The 19,225-nt window shown below is 45.2% G+C and overlaps 1 protein-coding gene across 12 annotated transcripts in view; it reads left to right on the forward strand.

The window, feature by feature from the left end:
* Positions 1-18,050, forward strand: part of NFIA (nuclear factor I A) — a 360,965-nt gene extending 342,915 nt beyond the window's left edge. For 7 of the 12 annotated variants that reach the window (XM_030034252.2, XM_030034251.2, XM_030034254.2 and 4 more), the window contains one exon: positions 10,781-11,003. In XM_030034252.2, coding sequence (XP_029890112.1) covers positions 10,781-10,798 — 18 coding nt within the window. In that variant the 3' untranslated portion in view covers positions 10,799-11,003. Of the gene's footprint in view, positions 1-10,780 lie in introns of all 12 variants that reach the window. The other 5 variants (XM_030034253.2, XM_030034263.2, XM_030034258.2 and 2 more) reach the window with 1 other exon arrangement.
* Positions 18,051-19,225: the final 1,175 nt, after the last annotated feature.

A 19,225-nucleotide genomic window follows, 5' to 3' on the forward strand; every position in this document is an offset into this window, starting at 1 on the left:
GTCCCGTCATCGATCCCCACGGCCGCGCACCCTGGCGGGGCGAGCGCTGAGCACAGGCTTGGTGCACGGCCGTCCACTTTTCTCAGAGCAGTTTGTTCAGTTTAGCAAGGTACAAAGCATCAGGAAAAATGCAGACATCAAAAGTTCTCGCGTTCAGGAGGGGGTTTTTTGTTCAGCTCAGTGCCCTCTTGGCTTTTTTTTTTTAAGGGGAGATTTGGGAAGGGGGGTTCACTGCTGAATTGATTCGTTATTCCTCCAGTTTGCCTACTTTAATTTTAAGGTCAATGTGGCAAAAAAACCAGAGTTGCCTCCAAGCCCCTACTTCTGTCCACATTCATTTGGAGACGGGTTTTGTTCTCCTTGCCCGGTACACCCAAGTCTTGCCAAAACCCCGATTCCTCTTCCCTTTCTGCGGTTTCCAAACCCCAGCCTTTCTCTGCCCGCTTCTGAAAACGCGCTCTTGTTCTCGGCCCCCTCGCCCAGGAGTCCCCGGCTCCCGTGCCGTCCCTCTGTCCGTCTGCACCCGCCCGCCGTGCGCCCCGCCAGCCCCGCTGGTCCTGCTGCCCACAGCCCAATTCCTCGCCTGCGCATCCCGGCCCTCCACCCACCTGTCCCCCCACGATTTTTTGCCCTGCTTTTACCAGGCTGTGCACGCTGCCTTTGCTCTCTCAGTGGTACCACGGGGCTGCTCATTTGTCTGCTTCGCCCATAGACACCCAGCGCTGGAGGCTTTGGGGGGCATTTTGGAGGGAGCGCTCGCTTTCCCCTCCAGTTCAAGCCATTATCTCCCCTCGCTTCCCTCTTGCGCTGTGTACTCTCAAGTACAATCAAGTCAAGAAAAGCAGCTGAAAACCACCTTTTGTACCCCAAACTCTGCAGAGCAAAGAGCCGGAGCCCGTCCCGCTGGGACCCCTCGGCCCCGTGGCCCCCCCCGCCGCGTAGCTCCAGTCGCTCCGTCGCTCCCCGCCGGCACGGGACGGGGAAGGAGAGCCCGGGGGGCGAACCCCCCGAGCGGGTGTGTGTGTGCGTGTGTGTACGCGTGTGCGCGCTCAGGCTGTCTCACTGCAAACGGAGCTTGGGAGGCCCAGACTGGGGGTTGATTTTCTTTGGATGACTTTCGCCGATTGTCTAAAGCAATAAAAGTAAAGAAACTTTGGGGGAAACGGTGGTTGCGGGGAGATTGTTTTTGCAGTCCTGGTGCAGGCAAAACTCCTGAGGCTTCAGGGGAGTTTCGCTCGCCCGAGGACTGCAGGAACTGGCTTAAATTGAATAAAACTGTAAGTACAGTATAGGGGACTGGGTAACAAGGAGTTCTGCAAAAGCAACAAAACCGGAGAGCACAATGAAGAATAGAGCGGGTTACGCTGCGGTGAAAGTATGTACTGGTTGTTATAACACCGTGCCTCTAGAATAAATTATGTCCCTTTAAAAAGTAATACTTTAACTGTGGAGCTATATAGAGACAATTAAGACGATATTGTTCTCCTCATTTCCCTCCCACCCCCCTTCCTCCCTCTCTCTGCAGTAGCTCTGTGGAAACTTTTAATGCTGCAGCTTGAAACTTGGGCCTCTGGGTCTAAAATGCCTGAGAAAGCACTGCGGGCTCTAACTGTAAAACATTCCTTCGGCGGGCCCTGGAAACAGGGCGCGCTGGCGCAGGCGAAGTTCAGAGGGATCACATGTAAATGAGGGCTGGCTGCAGACTCCCGAGGAGCGTTTTATTTCGCTTAAACCTGAACTTGAACTTGCAAACGCGCTGCCGGAGCCTGGGACGGGCAGACGGCGGACGCGAGGGGCTGGGAGCCGGGGCCGCCGCCGGCCCCGCGCACCCACCGTCAGGGCTTGGGGGGGTCCCCCGGCACCCACCGGCTTTGTGCCGTGTCCAGGGGCACAGGGAAACGGAGGACAACGCGGGCACTGTAGTTTCGGGAACGGGCTTGCGGCTGTTCCCGAAGGGCTCGCTTTTTTCCTAGCAAAATGCCGGAAAGTCCCGTCGCAGCAGTGCGTCTGCCATCCCAGTTTCCACAGGAGTTCCCGGCGTGAAGTCCAAGTCCCGATGCACACTTTATTTCATAAAAGGGAAGAAATAAGTGGGATTTAGCATAAGAAATATTGAAGTGTTGCACTCTCTAGCAAATCTAACTGTGCTTCCAGCAGAGGAAAATACAGGGCTGTCTAAAAAGCGAGGCATAAAGACCAGAATTTAAAAACCCCTTTGCAGCATATTTACTTTTAAATCGCAATAGTAGACGTAAACCGCGAAGCGGGTTTTAAAGTCGTCTTTTTGCTTCTTTGATAAAATACGTACTGCTATTCTCTTCTTCCCTTGCAAAAGGCAATGTACGTACCAGGGGAGCAAGAGACGTGCCAGTGCCGGTGAGTGTCACCCAGGTGTGGTGGCAGAGGTGGCTGCTGGCCGGGCCACAGGCGTGGGGGCAGCTTCCTCCCCCCCCAAAGCTGTACTTGGCTGGTGGGTCATATTTTGGTCATTTCTGATTACTCCCGAACAATTTTGGCTATGTTTATAGCAAAACTTTGAAAGGATGAATGGGCGAAAAAAATTCTTTTTGGCAGTAACTCAGGAAATATCTACAAAGATGTCCTTTCTGGAGCAAGACATTATTTCAGGGTTTGTGTTAGGATCATTTTTATTCTGTGACAGCGCATAAAGAGACCGGGACAGAGCAATGAGGTCTGGCATAGCTAAAATCCCTTCTGTGTGTGTGAGGTTATACAGTTTATCAATGCAGAAACCACCACGGGCTTTGAAAAGTAAACAGCTGGCTTGGGTCTGTGTGCTGCACTTCGGAGTTGTCTGCTGGATTTAAATGGCTAGCTTACGATTTTTGGAGTGGGGCAAATATATATAGTTTTTCTTTTAAACATGTCCAAAGGTTTTTGCAGCCATTTGTTTTCTTAGTTCCTTTATTTGTTACGATTTTCCTTTTTGTTTCATTTTGGTTTATTTTGCTTTTACAAATGTCTTCACTGCCACCAGCAAGTCTACAAATAAATAATAAAAAAAAAAGTTTCTATCCCAGTCAGAAAACCTTACGGCAGCGACAAATATCAGAGAAAGCCATCGTCTCTCTCAAAGATTTCATCTCACCATCCACTTAATCCGCTTGCTGTACCTCAGATCTCAAGTAACTTTCATACTGTGGGCTCACTTTAATGGATAGAATCTATTTTTCATGAAAAAAGCAGGAAATAAGCTGTCTTTCGTACAAAGATTTACAAAATGTAATCATTGTTGAAATATTCTCTTTGAACTGCCTTGTCCGCAGGGGTGTCTGGCTCCCAATACCCCCGTTTCTTTAGAACACCCTTACAAGTTCTTCTGGTAGATCAGGTACACTGGTGGTTCTGGTCTTTGATGTCTTGAATGAATGAAAGAAAAGCATAATAAAAGAGAGCTGTTGATCAAGCATAAAATACTCTTTAAGCTGACAGAATGGCAGAGTTAACACATTCTAAGCTGCTTTTAGGTTTTTCCTTTTTTCCTCACATTTTCCTGTGCTTTGTGTACAGTGGGGGTTTTTATTTTTTGAAAAGTCTCTGATCTATGTAGTATGCCGTCCTCTAACAAAAACCAAAATGGGATTGTTTCTCTCTCTTTCTCCCTTTCTTTTTCCTCTCTCTCTTTCACTCCACTATCTTTTTTTTTTTTTTTTTTAAACAGCAAGGGTTACGGTTTAGCGTTACCGCAGTTAGCTTTCAGTGTACCACGCAAAGTTTAGAAGTTATTTTGCAGATTTCAAAGTCAATTTACTAACAAATAAATGAGCTTCTTCGCTTTGCTATTTAGAAAACTGGAGGAAAACTGTAACTCGCAAAATGTTCCCAAAGTAGAAGGAAGACCCTCTGTCTAAAAGTAAAATTGTAAACCAAAAGACGGACATAAAAATGACCTCATTGTGAGAGAACTTTCTTTTAGAGTCAGAGAAAAGGAAAAGTTTTCTTCCTGTAGATCTAATTTAGATCTTAAGTTCCCATACATTATTTATACATCATATTCAAAGTGCCAGCCTACTCTGCTTGCTGGATTACATTTCAAACATTTGCCATTGATAAGTCTTTGCTGTATTATATTCAGGCTAAATGCGAATATGTCATAGCGCAGTCAATCTTTAATCCGCTGAGCTTCAGGTTCGGGCGGCAGGGGGTCCAGCGCTCAGAGCATTGCTTTATACTTAAGAAACATCTGGGGCCAGCTGGGACACTTTACTGGAACATTCAGATGTCTGGAACAACAGCAGGAGTTGCTGTATGAGTGTGTTTTCATAGGTTTGGGAGGGTTTGGGGTGACTTAGTTAAAAACACTAGCTGTTCCCAACTTGAGGTTTGAACCCAAGCAGAAATCTTGCCTGAAGTGAGTTTGTTGGTCCCAGGAGAGAAGTGGTTTGGACTACTATACATTTTTAATAGTCAGCAGGCAGAAGTCCATACTACAAAATTATTGCACGTAATTTAATGCAGTTTGCCACAATTGGCATTCTCGCAAAAGCTATTGGATGCAGAGCTACTGTACACATCGCCTGGAGACTAGTGTCCCTCCCGGGACGGGCTTTATCTTCCTCGAGACAGTATAAATATGCTCACAGTGGGGCGCGGGACTCTCCTGGGTGCGGATGTTGGACAACCAGAAGATTCACTCACTGTTTTATGTCCCTTTGGGGAGGACCAACGTGCTACTTACGTCCCTTTTGGTATTTCATTTTGGAAAATATAATTACTAAATAATTAATCCTAGCTCTAAGAAAATAACTTCCATAGGCACAAAGGTGACCTTGTCTTTAATATTCACCTTTTGGTTTATGCAGTAGGATCAAATTTCATGCCTGGAGAAACTCTGGAGAAACCAATAGAAAAGTGGGACGAATCCAGACGCGGGGTAAACCAAAAGCAGTTGCTTTATCTGCAGGAGCCCTCCAGCCAGTCGCACCAGAAGCTGAAGTGCCGCTGCCTTCGCTCACCCTGGCAGCCCTTTTGAAATTGCATCAAAGCCCCGGTTTTGGCCCCTTGCTTTCAAATGACCCACCGTGGGGAAGAGCCTTCCCGGGACCTCTCACAAGGGGATGTCTAAAGGACCGCTTTGCTGCCTAGCTGTTTACATTCTCGTTTTATCTCTGCAACCAGAAGGACTCGTTACCCCGATTCACCTTCCCGGGGTTAATGTTTTTGATTGCCTTGAAGTTCTTGAGATGACTGAAATGTCATCCCCAAACAAAACAACTGAACTGATGCGCCGTGATGAATCCTCGCAGGTGCCCGACGGTCGTGGCTCGGGTTCAGCTCGGCTGCTCAAACAGCCGCTTTGCCGGCGAGCTCTAAAGCTGCAGGGTTTTTTTTTTATTTAGGCTCTTATCAAAGGTGGATTTTCCCGCCCGGGCCCGTGCAGCGATAGCTTCCTGCAAGCGCAGCCGTGCCCCGGGCAGCAACGGCCGCAGCAGCACGGCAGCCGCGTTTGAAGTCCCGATGGCACCGACCCATCCCGCCGCCGGGCAGCCGAACCGGGCTGAAACCTGAAGAAAATGGCTAGCGCAGACCGGGTCTGAGCCCTAAGTGGATTAGGTGAAGCAAAAGCTCCTATGTGTGGAGTCTGTCAGAGTTTCAAACGTGTGAATGTCCTTAAATAACCTACATCGCCCGGAGAAATAAGCCAACTGTCACACCCAGTTCTGGATTCCACATTAACAACCTCCTTCCGCAGCGTTAAACTTTGCCCTTGAGGACTTTTGTTTAACTTTTTAATTTGAAAAACAGATAGGGCCGCTTTACAACCCTCACTTTTTTGTGCGAGCTGAAAGGTCTCATTGTTAGGGCAGGAGATGTGCAGGTAGAAGTAAATTTAACAAGTTTGCATACGATTGTCTTTCTGCTTTAAAACACGTGAGCGGTGCTCACGGTGAGGCTTGGGAGCCGGGGGTGAAACACGTCGTGCAGGAAGGCTGGTTTAAGAAGATTTTAATAAACAATGGGCCTGTTTCTGGGCTCCTGACGCAGGCAGAAACTGCTACTGGAGTCAATGAGGCACTTTCAGCGTTTCTCCTTTTAAATATCCTGAATCGCGGAGTGTTTCCTTGCTGTTCTTCCCATACAAAGGACCCGATTGTCAGAAGTGGCTTGAGGATTTTTGTGTGTCTCTGGTATCTGCAGAAGAGCATAAGAAACAAATAGACTTGCGCTATCAAAGAAACGTAATTGCCATTTCAGACTTCCTGTTTAGGATTCAGTCAAGTAGATATTGTTTATGGTTCATAAAACCTTACTACTGTGAGGATTCTCAGACACTGGCAGCACAGAGTTTCAACTTTCATGGTGCTGTAAATTAGGGGGGAAAAAAAAGTGTGATAATACTCCTCCGAGAACAGTAAAATAGAGCTCTGCAATGGTTAAATGGAATTTTATAAGCACATTCGGTGTGGAACTGTTTTGCATTACATGAGTTGAATACCTTAGAGATGACACACATCTGCAGGCACTTTATTAAATCCTTAGTCAGCACTTTTCAACCTGATGAGATTACTTCTTCATTTGACTGGAGAAAGGGAAGCGAAGATCTCGTACTGGACTGCAGAATTCTTTCTGATGTTTCACCTTGAGCACTGGGGAAGGACAGTGAGATGCTCGGCAGGACAATACAGACCCGTAGTGGCACTGACAACTGCGTGGCAGTAATTTTACTGAGTAGGACCTTTAGCTCCGGTGTATTCATTTAGCTCTACGCTCGCTGGGAGAGCAGTGCTGCAAAGTAAATAGAGGGGAAATAAAATACTGGCTCTTTTACGAAAACGCGCGGAGATAATATCATCCTAACCGTATTGTGATAGTGCACATGATTTAAATGGAGATTTTAAATTAAGAAAGGCAATACGCCATTCTCCGTCTGGGTGCAGTCGGATAGGTTACGGAACATGAAGGGATGAAATGGGTAAGGTGGTTAGACGTGAGAGCACAGCCTGCACCACGTGGAGCAGTGCTCTGAAAGAAGTCCTAAAATACTTCAGCCGTCCGAACGTAGGGAATCCGGGCTTCTTTCTTCCCCTGTAAGCCCCCTAATCGTGAAAAAAAAAACTTGACAGATCGCAACTATCGGGGCTCCGAATGCATAATACGCTTCCTAGACGTTTTCATTTGACGCGCGGAGGGCTCCTCTCCCCTCGCAGGGAAGTTTCACAGGTGCTTCAGAAGGACAATGGTGCTCTTCAGACCTAATCCGGGAAGACTTAGACGTGTATAGGAGGCTTGAGGGGGATATGAGATCTTAATATTAAAATGATTAGTAGAAAAGGAGGATCATTCTGTGTGTGCGTTTCAGCTGTAAGACGCTCTAAATTAAAACGGTATCCTGAGAGCGGTGCTGGTGGGACGTGATGGGTAAATGCGCTCTCTGTCTCGCTGTTCTGCTGCCTCAGCCCATAAAACATCTCATCCAAGCGGGGCTGCAGGAACGGGCGACGCGGGATGCAGCTGTTGGCGCGGTGCTCGGAGTTCGGGTCCTGTAAAAGCAGCTTCTCAGTAAAGGCGGTGGAAGTTTAAAAAACAGCCGCGCGGTTTGGGTCGATCCTGTAAGGGTTAATTAAGTTTTTCATTGGTATTAGGGCCGAGCAGTGTCTGCAGGAGTCATATTGACACCCTAGTGCATGGTAACTCTACTCCTTTATTGACATGTTGCTAGTCAGGAGCACAATAGCACTCTGTGTCTGCAAATCATTGCTAAAATCATCTCAAGAAAAAAAAAAAAAGTTTGAAAGCCCAACGCTAGACAAAGGCCCCAGAGCTGCACTGCGCCGCTAAAAACTCCGGAGTCAGCAACTTCTATTGATTAAAAACTAACCTTTAAAGTAACTCGCAGAGTGTGTGGTTAGCATTTAAATTTAAACATGTCATGAGTTGATTTGTGTTACTGAATACCAACTCAGAAGGAGTTACATTCACATCAGATTTTTTTTTTTCTAATTCCCTTAAGCAGCTAAAGTATTTCATGAAATGTCAATAGGGCAGGGGAGAAAAAAAAGGTGTTTTGGAGGGAGGGGACTCGCGCCCAGCCTCGCCGTTTCTTTTCCCATGCAAATAGTCACCCCAAAAAGAAAAGTGTGGGGAGCGACACACAATAATTAGACCTTTGTCTAACTTTCCCAAGTGCCAGAGAAAGACAGATTAATTAAATATACAACAGTGTTGGTTTTTGGAGTGGGGGTCTCTCTTGCTGTGGAGGTCATAAATTAGGCAGAATAAATACTTCAATGTGTTTGCAGCGGGGCTGCTACGTCAGAGCGGCTGGCGGGCGGTGGGAGGGCGCAGCGCGGCTCTTGCTAATGATAGTCACGTCTGGGGCTGTCTGGTTGCCCCTAGCAACGAGACATGATGTAACACCAGGATGAACTTGAACTTGGGGGACTTGAAAAGGGAACAATAGACCAGAGCAATCAATAAAGCCTATTTCAGTGAAGGATTACAGAGCCGCTCTGGGGTAACCTTGTCTGCAAGGCGCAGGCTGAATAGCAAGATGCGTGAAGGAGCGCGGTGCCGTGTTTGGGGGGGGGGGGGAGGACGGGGACGGACGGACGGACGGACGGACGGAGGGAGGGACGGCCGGCCGGAGCGAGCGGCGGGCGGCGGCGCGCATCCCCTGCCGGCCGGGGCGGAGGGGAGCCCGGCCCCGGGGAGCGGAGCGCGGCCGCCGCCGCTGCGGCACCCCCGGCCTCCTCCGTGGGCAGCCCCACCTCTGCAACCGCAGCTTGCTCGCTTCTTGCCTTTTTGCCTTTTTTTCCCCTTTTTTGCCTTTTTTTTTTGCCTTTTTTTGCCTTTCCCCCTTCCCTTTTTTTTTGCCTTTTCCCCCCTTTTTACCCCCTTTTTTCTCCCCCCCCTTTTTTCCTTTTTCCCCTCTTTTTTTTCTTTTCTCCCCCCCTTTTCTTTTTGCCTTTTTTCCCCTTCTTTCTTTAAACCCGCTTTCGAAGCAAAAGAGGAGTGGCGAGGCCGGCGCAGCTCCCGCCATCCCCGGCCGGTGGGCCATGTGGCCAGGCCAGCGGCGATGGGAGCCAGTTGGACATCTGCGATATAGATTTGAACGTTCGGCTCTGAATTTTTAACCCCTCTACTCCCTGCCGGGGACGGCCACGGTTCCCAGCCCGGCCAAAGACTGTCACGCTCAAATGACAAGCGCAAGGGACGACCCTGCAAAGTTTGGAAGAGTTTGCAGCCCGCGGCGGCCAGAGGTGCCTGCGGCACGGCCCGCGCTCGGCTTCCCCGCGCCCGCCTAAAATCAATAGGGCCCTGCAAGCGGGGAGGGGAACGGGACTTGGCAGCACTTCACAAATCCCGCCAGAACTTTTCTCTGTTTATGAACTTTACATATGAGAACTATTTTGTTTAATTGCAGCCTGCGTAAGTCTAAATATAAAATCTGTAGGCAATAGATGGAGCCGATAGGGGACCGGCGTGTTTGTATTCAGAAGGGTGAGCGGAGGAAGAGTTAGTTAATGAGGTGTACTGGAAGCAGGACAACTTCTCCGATCGTGCTATTTGTTTTACCGGTTCCTACCTCCATGGCAAGACCACATAATCTCCCAGTCCCACATGAAACTTGCCTCAGAGTCTTCTGTAAATGTTCATAAATCCACCCCGGGTTGATTATGCTATCAATCACGTCAGACGCTGAAAAGGAACGGAGGAAAAAGTTGGTAAAACTTGTCGTCAGTTTATACGTGCACACGTATGCACCTCATATATTACGGGAGCCAAAGTAAAAACGTGGGGTATCAGCAACGGCTCTTTAATACCTGAATCTTTCTTGTTGTATTACTTTACTTCAGGCTAAATAGTTGCCGCTTGTTGCCGTATTCCCACAGCAATATGTCACTGCCAAGTAGCATCCCCCTGCGCGCACAGTCCCAGGGCCTAACACTGCTCTTATTCATCCCGGGTTCAGGTTGGTCTGACCTCGCCGGGGCCAAGCCGGGTCTCCCCGGTGCGGTGGCACTGCCCCGACTCCAGCAGAGCCCACTCCAGCTTTCCGACGGTGTTTATTTTCCTATCGAGGGGCGAAATTGCTTTCTGCGCTCTGGGCATCTGCGCGGTTGGGTTAAGGGTGGCATTGTTGCGGAGCTGAAATCCCAGGGAATTCCCTCCCTTTGGGGGGAGGAAGGGGAAAAAAACCCCGATTTTCCCAAAGGAAAGCTATTAGTTGAGGTCCACCTTTTGCTTTGAAACGCAAGCACGGCCAGAGATACGGGACCTTTTCGCCGATCCACTTTCCCCCAGATTTGCTTTATCCTGGCTTTTCTCTAGCGATCCACATTTCTCCTAAGAAAACAGCCCTGTTGTTGAATTTCTGTGCATCTGTTCCAGCGAGACAGTTGAAGCAGGGCAGTATAAAGCAACAGATGCTTATGCTGGCACATGCCTAAATACCCAAGAAAACCCCGACTGCAGGGTGATAAATGGCACAGAGAGGCGAATGTGTATCGCCTTTTCAGGGGATTAGACAAAAGTGAACTGGAGGGATCTTCAAGCCATAATCTATTAAAAAGATTGATAACTTGTAACGTGACATGACCCCCGCGTTCATCTGTAGCTATGTCCAGCGACTGTCGGCGGAAAAAAAAAATATATTGATTCGTACAGTATTTTTAATTAAGCTTTGTAATTAGGTCGATTCGTCACGGTCTCAATTAGCCCCCCTCTTGGCGGAGGAGGCTGGCGGCGATGCCCGGAGCCCTTCGGGAAGCAGGGAAAGCGGGCGGCGGGGCTGACGCTTCTCCTCTCTCTTTTGCAGTCCTGGTACCTGGGATAAAAGTCTCCGCTTCCCACCACCCACCGGACAGACCACCAGACCCCTTCCCACCTCTGTAACACGGAAGCAGCAGCAACGCAGCGCAGCGACTTCACATCGGCGGAAGGGGAGGCGAGCAGACACCGACAGCAAACTAGTACATGGAAATGGCAAACGTTATGGTTGAATGGCAAAGGCCGTAACTTTTTCGAGATTTTATTTTTTTTTTTTTTTTTTTTTAGACAACTTAGGACTGTTGTAATTTCTCATATGGTGCTGGAAATGGTTGGGCTTCATAACTTTTGAAGTGTTTCATTGGTAGTGTAAGCGTTAGGTGACACTGAGTAGAACTAGCCTCTGCTGCTGCTTACCAACTCGCTGTTGTAACACACTTTCCATATGGAGCCTAACTGTTTTACAGTATCCTCATCGATTTTTCCCATACAGGTGTGAGACTTCTTGAGAAATCATGAAACACACTTAAACTATAACTTTTGTAGTAGCTGAATTCTGCAATATATAACTTACCGGACAGACATAGAGCATGTTTTTCTGTAACATATCGGAAAAAAAATTGCAGGTTTTTTTTTTTGTTGGGGTTTTTTTTTTGGTTTTTTTTTTTTTTTTTTACAGTCGGCACTTAGATACGTAACATGAACCATAAGAGCATTGTCAACAATTTTTTTCCACTCAATTGCAGAGCGATTTAAAACATCAAACTACTACTATTCACTAAAAAAAAAAAAGAAAAAAAAAGAAAAAAAGTTTGAAATGCTGCACTTACATTTAAAAAAAAAAACATTTTTCAACAATTTTCAACAATTACACAAAAATTCACGCAGAAATGGGGAAGTTGGTCTGTTTTGACAGAAACTGACAGGAATCAATCAAAACAATCGAATTTTGAATTGAGTAAAGTGCAATTTCATTGGATAGCTAAATATCTTTGTAAGATAGAGATTGTTGAAAATTCTATTTTTGTTTTCCAAGTCCTTCCACCCCAGGACTCTAAATTATTGGGGTAAAAAACAGCCTTGCAAGAAAAAGGGGAGCTATTTTTGCTTTTTATGTTTTTTATTGTTGAACTTGTATCCCTTTAAAACTGAAGGAAAATTAAAAAAAAAAAAAAAACAAATCTAATGGTGCTTTTACCACAATATGTTAACTACATTAAATGCTAATTAATCATTTTCTGTTATCAAAGCACATAACTAAAATGAAATCATAATATCTGTTAATTTTATAAGCTAAAAGTCACTATAATGGATTATGCCAATTCTGACAAATTTTACGTGTTTCCGGCAATATAGGGTTTATCAGTTCTCAAACACCTTGGGAATAAGAGAGAACGGTCCAGAAAGTAAAACACCTTCGTGTCCCTGAACTGGTACATTTTCTGGACTGCAAAGAAAACATTACAGAAACGAATGATGCTGATCTTACAACTTATGCCAGTTCAAAGCAAGGGCACTTGCTGAAGAAGAAAAAAAGAAAAAAAAAAAAAAAACACAAAAAAAGTTTGGACCCCAAACGTCCTGTATCTTATGTACAAAAAAAAGGAAAAAAAAAGAAAAAAAAAAAGAGTGCAAGTGATTTTTTCTATCAGACAGCGGAGCACCCCTTTGCTTCACATGCAACTTTAAGAAGGTTTCCTATACTATACATATATATACGTTCTGGTTGGCGAGTCCAGCTAATCAGAGAAAGTCTCTGCATGTTCTAGTGTTAGTAACTAATTTTTATATAGTTAATGTAGGGTAAAGTAGAGTGCATTAAGACACAATATTGTAATCCCTATTCCAGGCACTTGCCTTTAAACTATGTTTGTTCGACCCTTCAGAAGGGTTTCTACTACTGTCCTATACAATCAAGTAACTGAAATTCTTGGGAAGACACTTTGCTCCTCATCTTTTCCCTGAAACAATGTTTTGTTTTGTTTTCTTAATTTGCACGAAACAAAAAAAAAAATTCCATATCAATGTGCCTTGCCCTGGATAGCGATTATTTGTGGAATTGTTGCACATGTTCCTATATTGAAAGGGGTTTTTCCCTAGTCAAGCATTTGGAGACACTTTTTGTAAATGTGACTTTTATGTCAGCCATTGTCAGTTTCAACATCTAGAATTAAATAGGATGTTAGTTGTTCCGCAGATAGGAGTAGTGTTTATTGTCCTGTATGGTCAGTGGCAGTGCTATTCTGAGATCTGTAGATGCTAGATTATCAGTATTTTTGGATGTTGCTGCATTTTACATTTTATTTGGAGTCTTCCTTTTTGTTTTGTTTTCTCCCAGATATATGAAAATATGCAATACCTGCTTATATCATGTAGAAAAGCTTAGCAATTATTAATTTTTCTTTTAATTTTTTTTTATTTGACCAAAGTTGGTGCTGCACTTGACGCAGTGTGTTTTAGGTGTTTGTCTTTGTACTTTTGTGATTTTGAATGCACATGCAGGAAGGGCTCTTCTTAGAGAAGCAGTCAAACTGTGAAGCACTAAGCTGAACCCTGCTTCAAGCAATTTTTGTTTTACAACTGTTCCTTTCACAAGCAAGCCTTAAAAAAAAAAAAACTTCCTTTTTCTTCAGATCCCACACCCATTTTTATTAGCAGACTGCAATCAATCCACATTCAATAAAAGTATATAATGCCCATTTTTATATGCACGTTTTTAAACTTCCAAGTTCTGAAAATTGTTTACTGGTTATTCTCTATTTAAGGAAAAAATAAAATGTTTTGGATTTTCATATGTGTCTGATAAGTGGTTGAGTAGTCATTTTGCTCTATTGTATTGTGTGATTGTTAGTATATGGTATCACATCCTCTAGCCAGCATCCTTTGCCTTCCCTATAGCACTTAGCTGGGCATTACTTTATTAAGACATATGTGCACTAAAAAAAAAAATAGCAGCTTTCAGTGCTTCACAGTGAAGGGAAAAAAGCCTAGACAAACATTTTGTCAGAACCTTGCTATGAGACAAGGTATTACCAGTAAATTGGTTGTATATACAATAAAATTGCACCCTTTTTTAAACAAAACAAACTAAGCAATAGTTTGGGCAGTTAGTTGTTTTTAGTGAGCATGTTGTAGTCATGGCTGCAAAGAGAGAGAATTAAACTGCCCACTCAGAAGATATGTAATTTGTATGTTGTATAGTTTTATTGATTACACTGATTTATTCTACCCTATTTTATAATGCAGGACTTTTGTAATGTTGTTTAAATGAGGAAAAATTTCTGTCAAATTAGCTTAGTGGAATTTCTGATTGTTCGTTATAAAGGCAGCGTTCATAGAATTGCTTTTTTTTTTTTTTTTTTTCCTTTGGGAACTGGATTTAAGTTAAAAACTTTCCCGTTTCCTTTTTGTATGTATTTAAATACAGTTATTTTTCTTCTCTCAATGGTATAGCATATTCCTATGCTTGAGAAGTATAGGCTACTGAAGAACCATTGTAAATGGACATTACAGGTATGCTGTATTTTTGAAGGTATTTTGTCATATTAAGTTTGATGACGCTAAAGTTAGGGAACTCTGAGCAGAATTGCGAGAAAAAAAAATGTTTTAAAGGCTTTAAAACATTAGGTAGGCGGTCAAGGGTGTTAACCAACAGGGGTTGTAAAGTATTACACGCTAAATTAAATTTTCGTTCACCTTACTCTCACGCAGAAAACCCAGCGGTTCCGTTCCGTGCAGGTGTAGAGAACAAGCAGTGTTTTGGCCCCCCGGGTGGAGCCAGGAGCGGGGAGCCGCGCAGGAGGGGTCCCGCTGGGGTGTGCGGGCTGCGGGCAGGAGGCGGCCGGAGCCCCCGACCCGCGTCGGTGGCGTTCCCGCTCCCCTCCGAGCCGCCCCGGCCGGCCTTGCGGGGTCTCCGAACAACTTTTTTCTCCCCGTCTCCTTCTCTCCAGAAACCGTCAGACGCACAAATACTCTGACCTGTATCCGCCCCCCCACCCATCCAAATTTAAAGCCCTAGAACTGGCTTAGCGCGAATTGACTTTTTCTCAAGTTAATTCCTTTCTTTTTTCCTCTTTTTTTCGAGCGAGGGCACTTGCTTTTATCATGCCGCACACCCCAGCAATGCCATTATTATTTATTCTTCCTCCTTTATAATAAAAACTTTCGGGCTTCGAGTTTAGGCAGCCATGGTACACTTTGTCTCTGTTGCTTGTTCCCCCTCCCCTTAAGGTCGAAGGGGAAAAGAAACACCAAGTTTTCTCAACTCCACAGTATTCAGTCAGCCCACAGGAATATGCAAAATCCCTCTAACATTTTTTTTTTCTTTCTCTAGTTCTCTTTGTTCCGTATATTTGCAGCTTTGTAGTAACAGTGTTATAAAATATTTACTGTACAAAAATACAAAAAAACCCAGATACATAGCCTAAAACAGTTTTTTTTTCCTTGTGGTGAATTTTTTTTTAAGAATGTCAGTTAATATTGTACTTTGCATTGTGTCTCTGGAAATATCTTTTTTTTTTTTTTTTTTTTTTTTTTTGGTAGAAGGCCTCCATCGAACAAAATTAAAACCATAACCGGCATGACAATGTAAGGAGAGCTTCAATGGCACCTAAACAATAAATAAATAACAAAATAAACCTCATGAGGTCTGTCGGAGGCAGGTCTTGTGAAGTTAACACTGCCTGCTAGGCAGGATTTTCATTAAATCAAGCTTACAATGCCAATTTTGTCTTGAAGTCAATGCATGTATTACTGTTTGACAGTAAACCCAGCTATGCCATCATCAAGTCCAAGGCTGCGCAATAGTCTAATTAGTATCGAGTACATTTTCCTTTTATTTTTTCCAATAAAAAAGCAGTGGGATGAAAATTGCTTTGATATATAGCAGGTAACATTGAAGCTATTCCATAGCACTTAACTGTAGTGAATACTGTGTCACCAATTCTGAAATCAATTTAATGTTTAATGCAAATCCATTACATGGTGCTATTACAGGCTGGCAAAATGATTTACAAAAATGTGACAACTTGGGCTCAATTCACTCTGCTTTCCAACAATGTAAATGCATAGCAGTGTTTATCTGCATGAAAACTATGCACTAATCTATCTGAAAAAAAAAAGAAAAGAATATATCAACTTTGGTATCTACTTTCCGTTTACTTCGATCCTTGCCTTTTCGGTCATTGTTATAATGCCAGCTTTAGGACAGAAAGAATTATAAGAAAACCAGCATAATACCTGATATATTAAAATGTAGTGCCTGTGAAATCTGTATTATATTGCTCTTCTGAAGTAAGATTTTTCTACACCGGTAGCCTTCGCTGTCTGTCAGAACCTTCTGATATAGGTGATGTAAAATAACCGTACAATATTAATGCATGCTATTCCATAATGCTTAGTAGCTGTATGAATATTACTCAAAGTTATGTTAGTCTTTTTTTCTGACTTGGTTCTTGTCAGATAGGTTTAAAGATATTTCACTGAGAACGCAAATTCTGTCTTTTCTTGATTTGGGGTGTTTTCAGTATTTTGGAGGTATACATTTACTTAAATTCAGTATTACTTGTGTTTTGGGTTTTTTTTCTTTTTTTTCTTTTTTTTTCCTTTTCTTTTCTTTTCTTTTTTTTTTTTTTTTTTTTTTTTTTATTTTTTTTCCCTAGAGGGCAGGACATGGTGTTTGAGACCAGAAATCCGTGCCTGGTAAGATTTTCGTCTCGAAAAGCTACCCTAAGAATTCAGAGAGCTTGCTCTGAAGAACAGGTGCATAAAGTTCAAATTTAAGGGACAGTCCTTTAAACCCACAAACGAGATTGAGCTCACGTTGCGAGAGATTTCTTAATGGGCAGCGGTTAACCAGGTACCCATGCTTGACCCTTCTTCACACCAGACTTCCTCATATAGAAAGAAAAAACCCTTTAAAAAAAAAAAAAAGAAAAAAAGAAAAAAAAAACCTCATGTGGTTGTTTAGTTTCATGCACAGTTGCAATATTTTTCTTCAAACAAACTCTGTACAAACTTTGGGCCCGATTCATAAAAGCTCCTTTGCTATTAACACGGGAGGCTGGTGGGCTTTTCTCGTCCAAACCGAGGATGGCTTTCTTTCCCGGCGCGCGCTTTGGCGAGCCCCGCTTTCCTCGGCACGCGCGCCCGCTGGCTTTCCTCTGCCTCCCCTTCCCCTCTCCGCCGCCCCGGACCCCGCCGGCGAGCAGGAGTCGGTGGGAAGGGGCCGCGGAGGAGGCGAGGCAGCGCGGGACCACGCTCCGACACCCCAGAGGCGCAGGGCGGCGGGGGGAAAGGGGGACGCGGGGGACAGGACCGCTCCGTGCCGCGCTCCGGCCGATGCCGGGGGCCCGTGACGCGGCGGTACGAGGCTGCTCGGTTACAAACGAGATCTTGTCCGTACCGGGAAAAAAAAAAAAAATGACGCTAAGATCGCTACCTCTCAGCTCTAGCGAAAAACCTTCGTCAAGGCAAACGCTTGTACGCAGTCTGAACTTTTGTACTTTGTACGCTTTTTTTTTTTTAGGGAAGACTATTTTCCACTTAGTTAATCTTCTATGCTCGAGCATGAACAAAAACAATTGTGTTGGGCGAAATATCCCCCCCCCCTTTTTATCTGCATCCACAAATTAATATGAGGGGGAAAAAAAAAAAAAAAAAAAAAAAGTCGATGAGTTTCTAGACGGAGCATGGTAGGAAGAGAGTGCCCGGCTTGGCATCTGCCGCCGCCGCCGCTTGTTCTTGCTGCCGGCGCCCTGCGCCCGGCTGCGACTGCTGCCTTGGGGAAAGGTCTGCAAAATTCTTTGCTTTGGAAATACAATCAAGGAGAAATCTCCATTTTGGCAGGCTGTGCGCTTTCTCCGCGCGGCTGAGCTCTGACCTGGCCCTGCCCTGCTGCCTGAGACTGGCCCAGCCAAGTCCCTCAGCGTCAATTTGAAATTCGGGGCGCTAAAATTTCCACCGGCCGTGTGAAAGATCTGCTGCAAATTCACTTGACACCCGTGTTAATACCATGTCGTGTTCATTTTTTTTATGAGTCAGGCCCCTCGTGCCTCTAGTATACTTGTATTGACTCTCATAGTTACCATTTTAGTTTTACTGTGTTCTGTGAAAAAAATTGTAATTGGTTGAGAATCACTGTGGGCATCCATTCTTATTCAACTAAGTCTCCGCAGGTTTTTTGAGCTGGTGTGGATTAGTTTAACTCTTGTATTCAACCATTAGTGCTACCACCTTCTCACATTACAATACAATTACTGGAAGCAAGTACTGCATTTCCTATGCAACAAAAAAGGAAAATAAAAAATTGCTAATGCTAACAGGCTGTGTTGTTATTTACTTTCAGCTGGGCACGGGGGGGTGCGGCCGTAGGGCCGCGGGCATCGGCATTGAGCGTTCTGGGTGCGCGGCGCTGGGGCCGGCGCTGGCCCCCCGACCTGGGCAAGGTTTGGGGCTTCCCAGGCTGTAGCTTCATCCCAAATCACGGGGCTATTTGGTTAAATCGAGTCACTCTCATCCCGTCAGCCGTACCTTCCCGTGCTGTCGGTGTCCCGTCAACGCAAAATCGTTCCTCGCCCGATAACGGATTAATCTTCAGCGAACCTCTGCAGATTAAATCGCGCAAGGTAGAGACACGAAGCGCGTCTAGTAAAGGCTGAGGAGATTAATTAATTCTGCGAATGCTACAATATATCTTTAAATGTAGCTAAACTTCAAAAATATTACCGCATCTCTGAAGAACCCCAGATGTCGGCCGCGTTTTGGCCGTCTCTGTCGCAGTTGGCCGTGCCCCGCGCAGCCCCCGGCTGTACTGCACCTCTCTGCGAGGCTTCTGTAGGTGGGGGACAGGAAAAAAATAGGTTTCTTTGCAACCTTTAAAGTTGTCTTCGAAGTTTTTCACCCTGCAACACCTTTTTCTTAAAAGATAGGAGCAGAAATTAATAGTCGCAGAAAGGACTTTTTTGCATTTAAGCCATTCTGCCTGGTTTCTACTCAAAAGCCGACACTGAGGCCGAGGAGAGCTCTGCTGCGTGGCCTTGGGGGACAGGAGACGGGGGCCACCGTGACGCCCAGCCCTTCCCAGGGCAGCACCAGCTGCAATACCAGCTCTTCCATTTTATCTGGGGGGAAATGAGTGTTTTCTAACAAACAGTTGCCCGACCCTCATAAACCACTGGTATTTCCTTTCTCACACCTCCGCGCAGTTTCGGTTTTAGCTACAAGGCCAGGACGGGGGGTTTGGGCTGGGCACAGCTCTAATGTCACCGTCCTCGCTGTGCCCCTTGCCGCCTCCTGGTCGCTGCTTCGGACGTAGCAGCTGAGGACAGGTTGGTGCCCATGCAATTGAGTTTGGTTTTTTTTTTTCCTCAAGAAGGGGACTAGACCTTAAGGAAAAGCTAAATCTGTCCTCGCAGAAAATCCCTGTGAGCTCCGGGAGGAGGGGGGGGGTGCAGAAGGAGGGCAGGGCTCCCGCTTTTGGGCAGAAAACTCATCT

Source organism: Aquila chrysaetos, chromosome 12 (assembly GCF_900496995.4).
Source record: "Aquila chrysaetos chrysaetos chromosome 12, bAquChr1.4, whole genome shotgun sequence".
Taxonomy (NCBI): Eukaryota; Metazoa; Chordata; class Aves; order Accipitriformes; family Accipitridae; genus Aquila; species Aquila chrysaetos.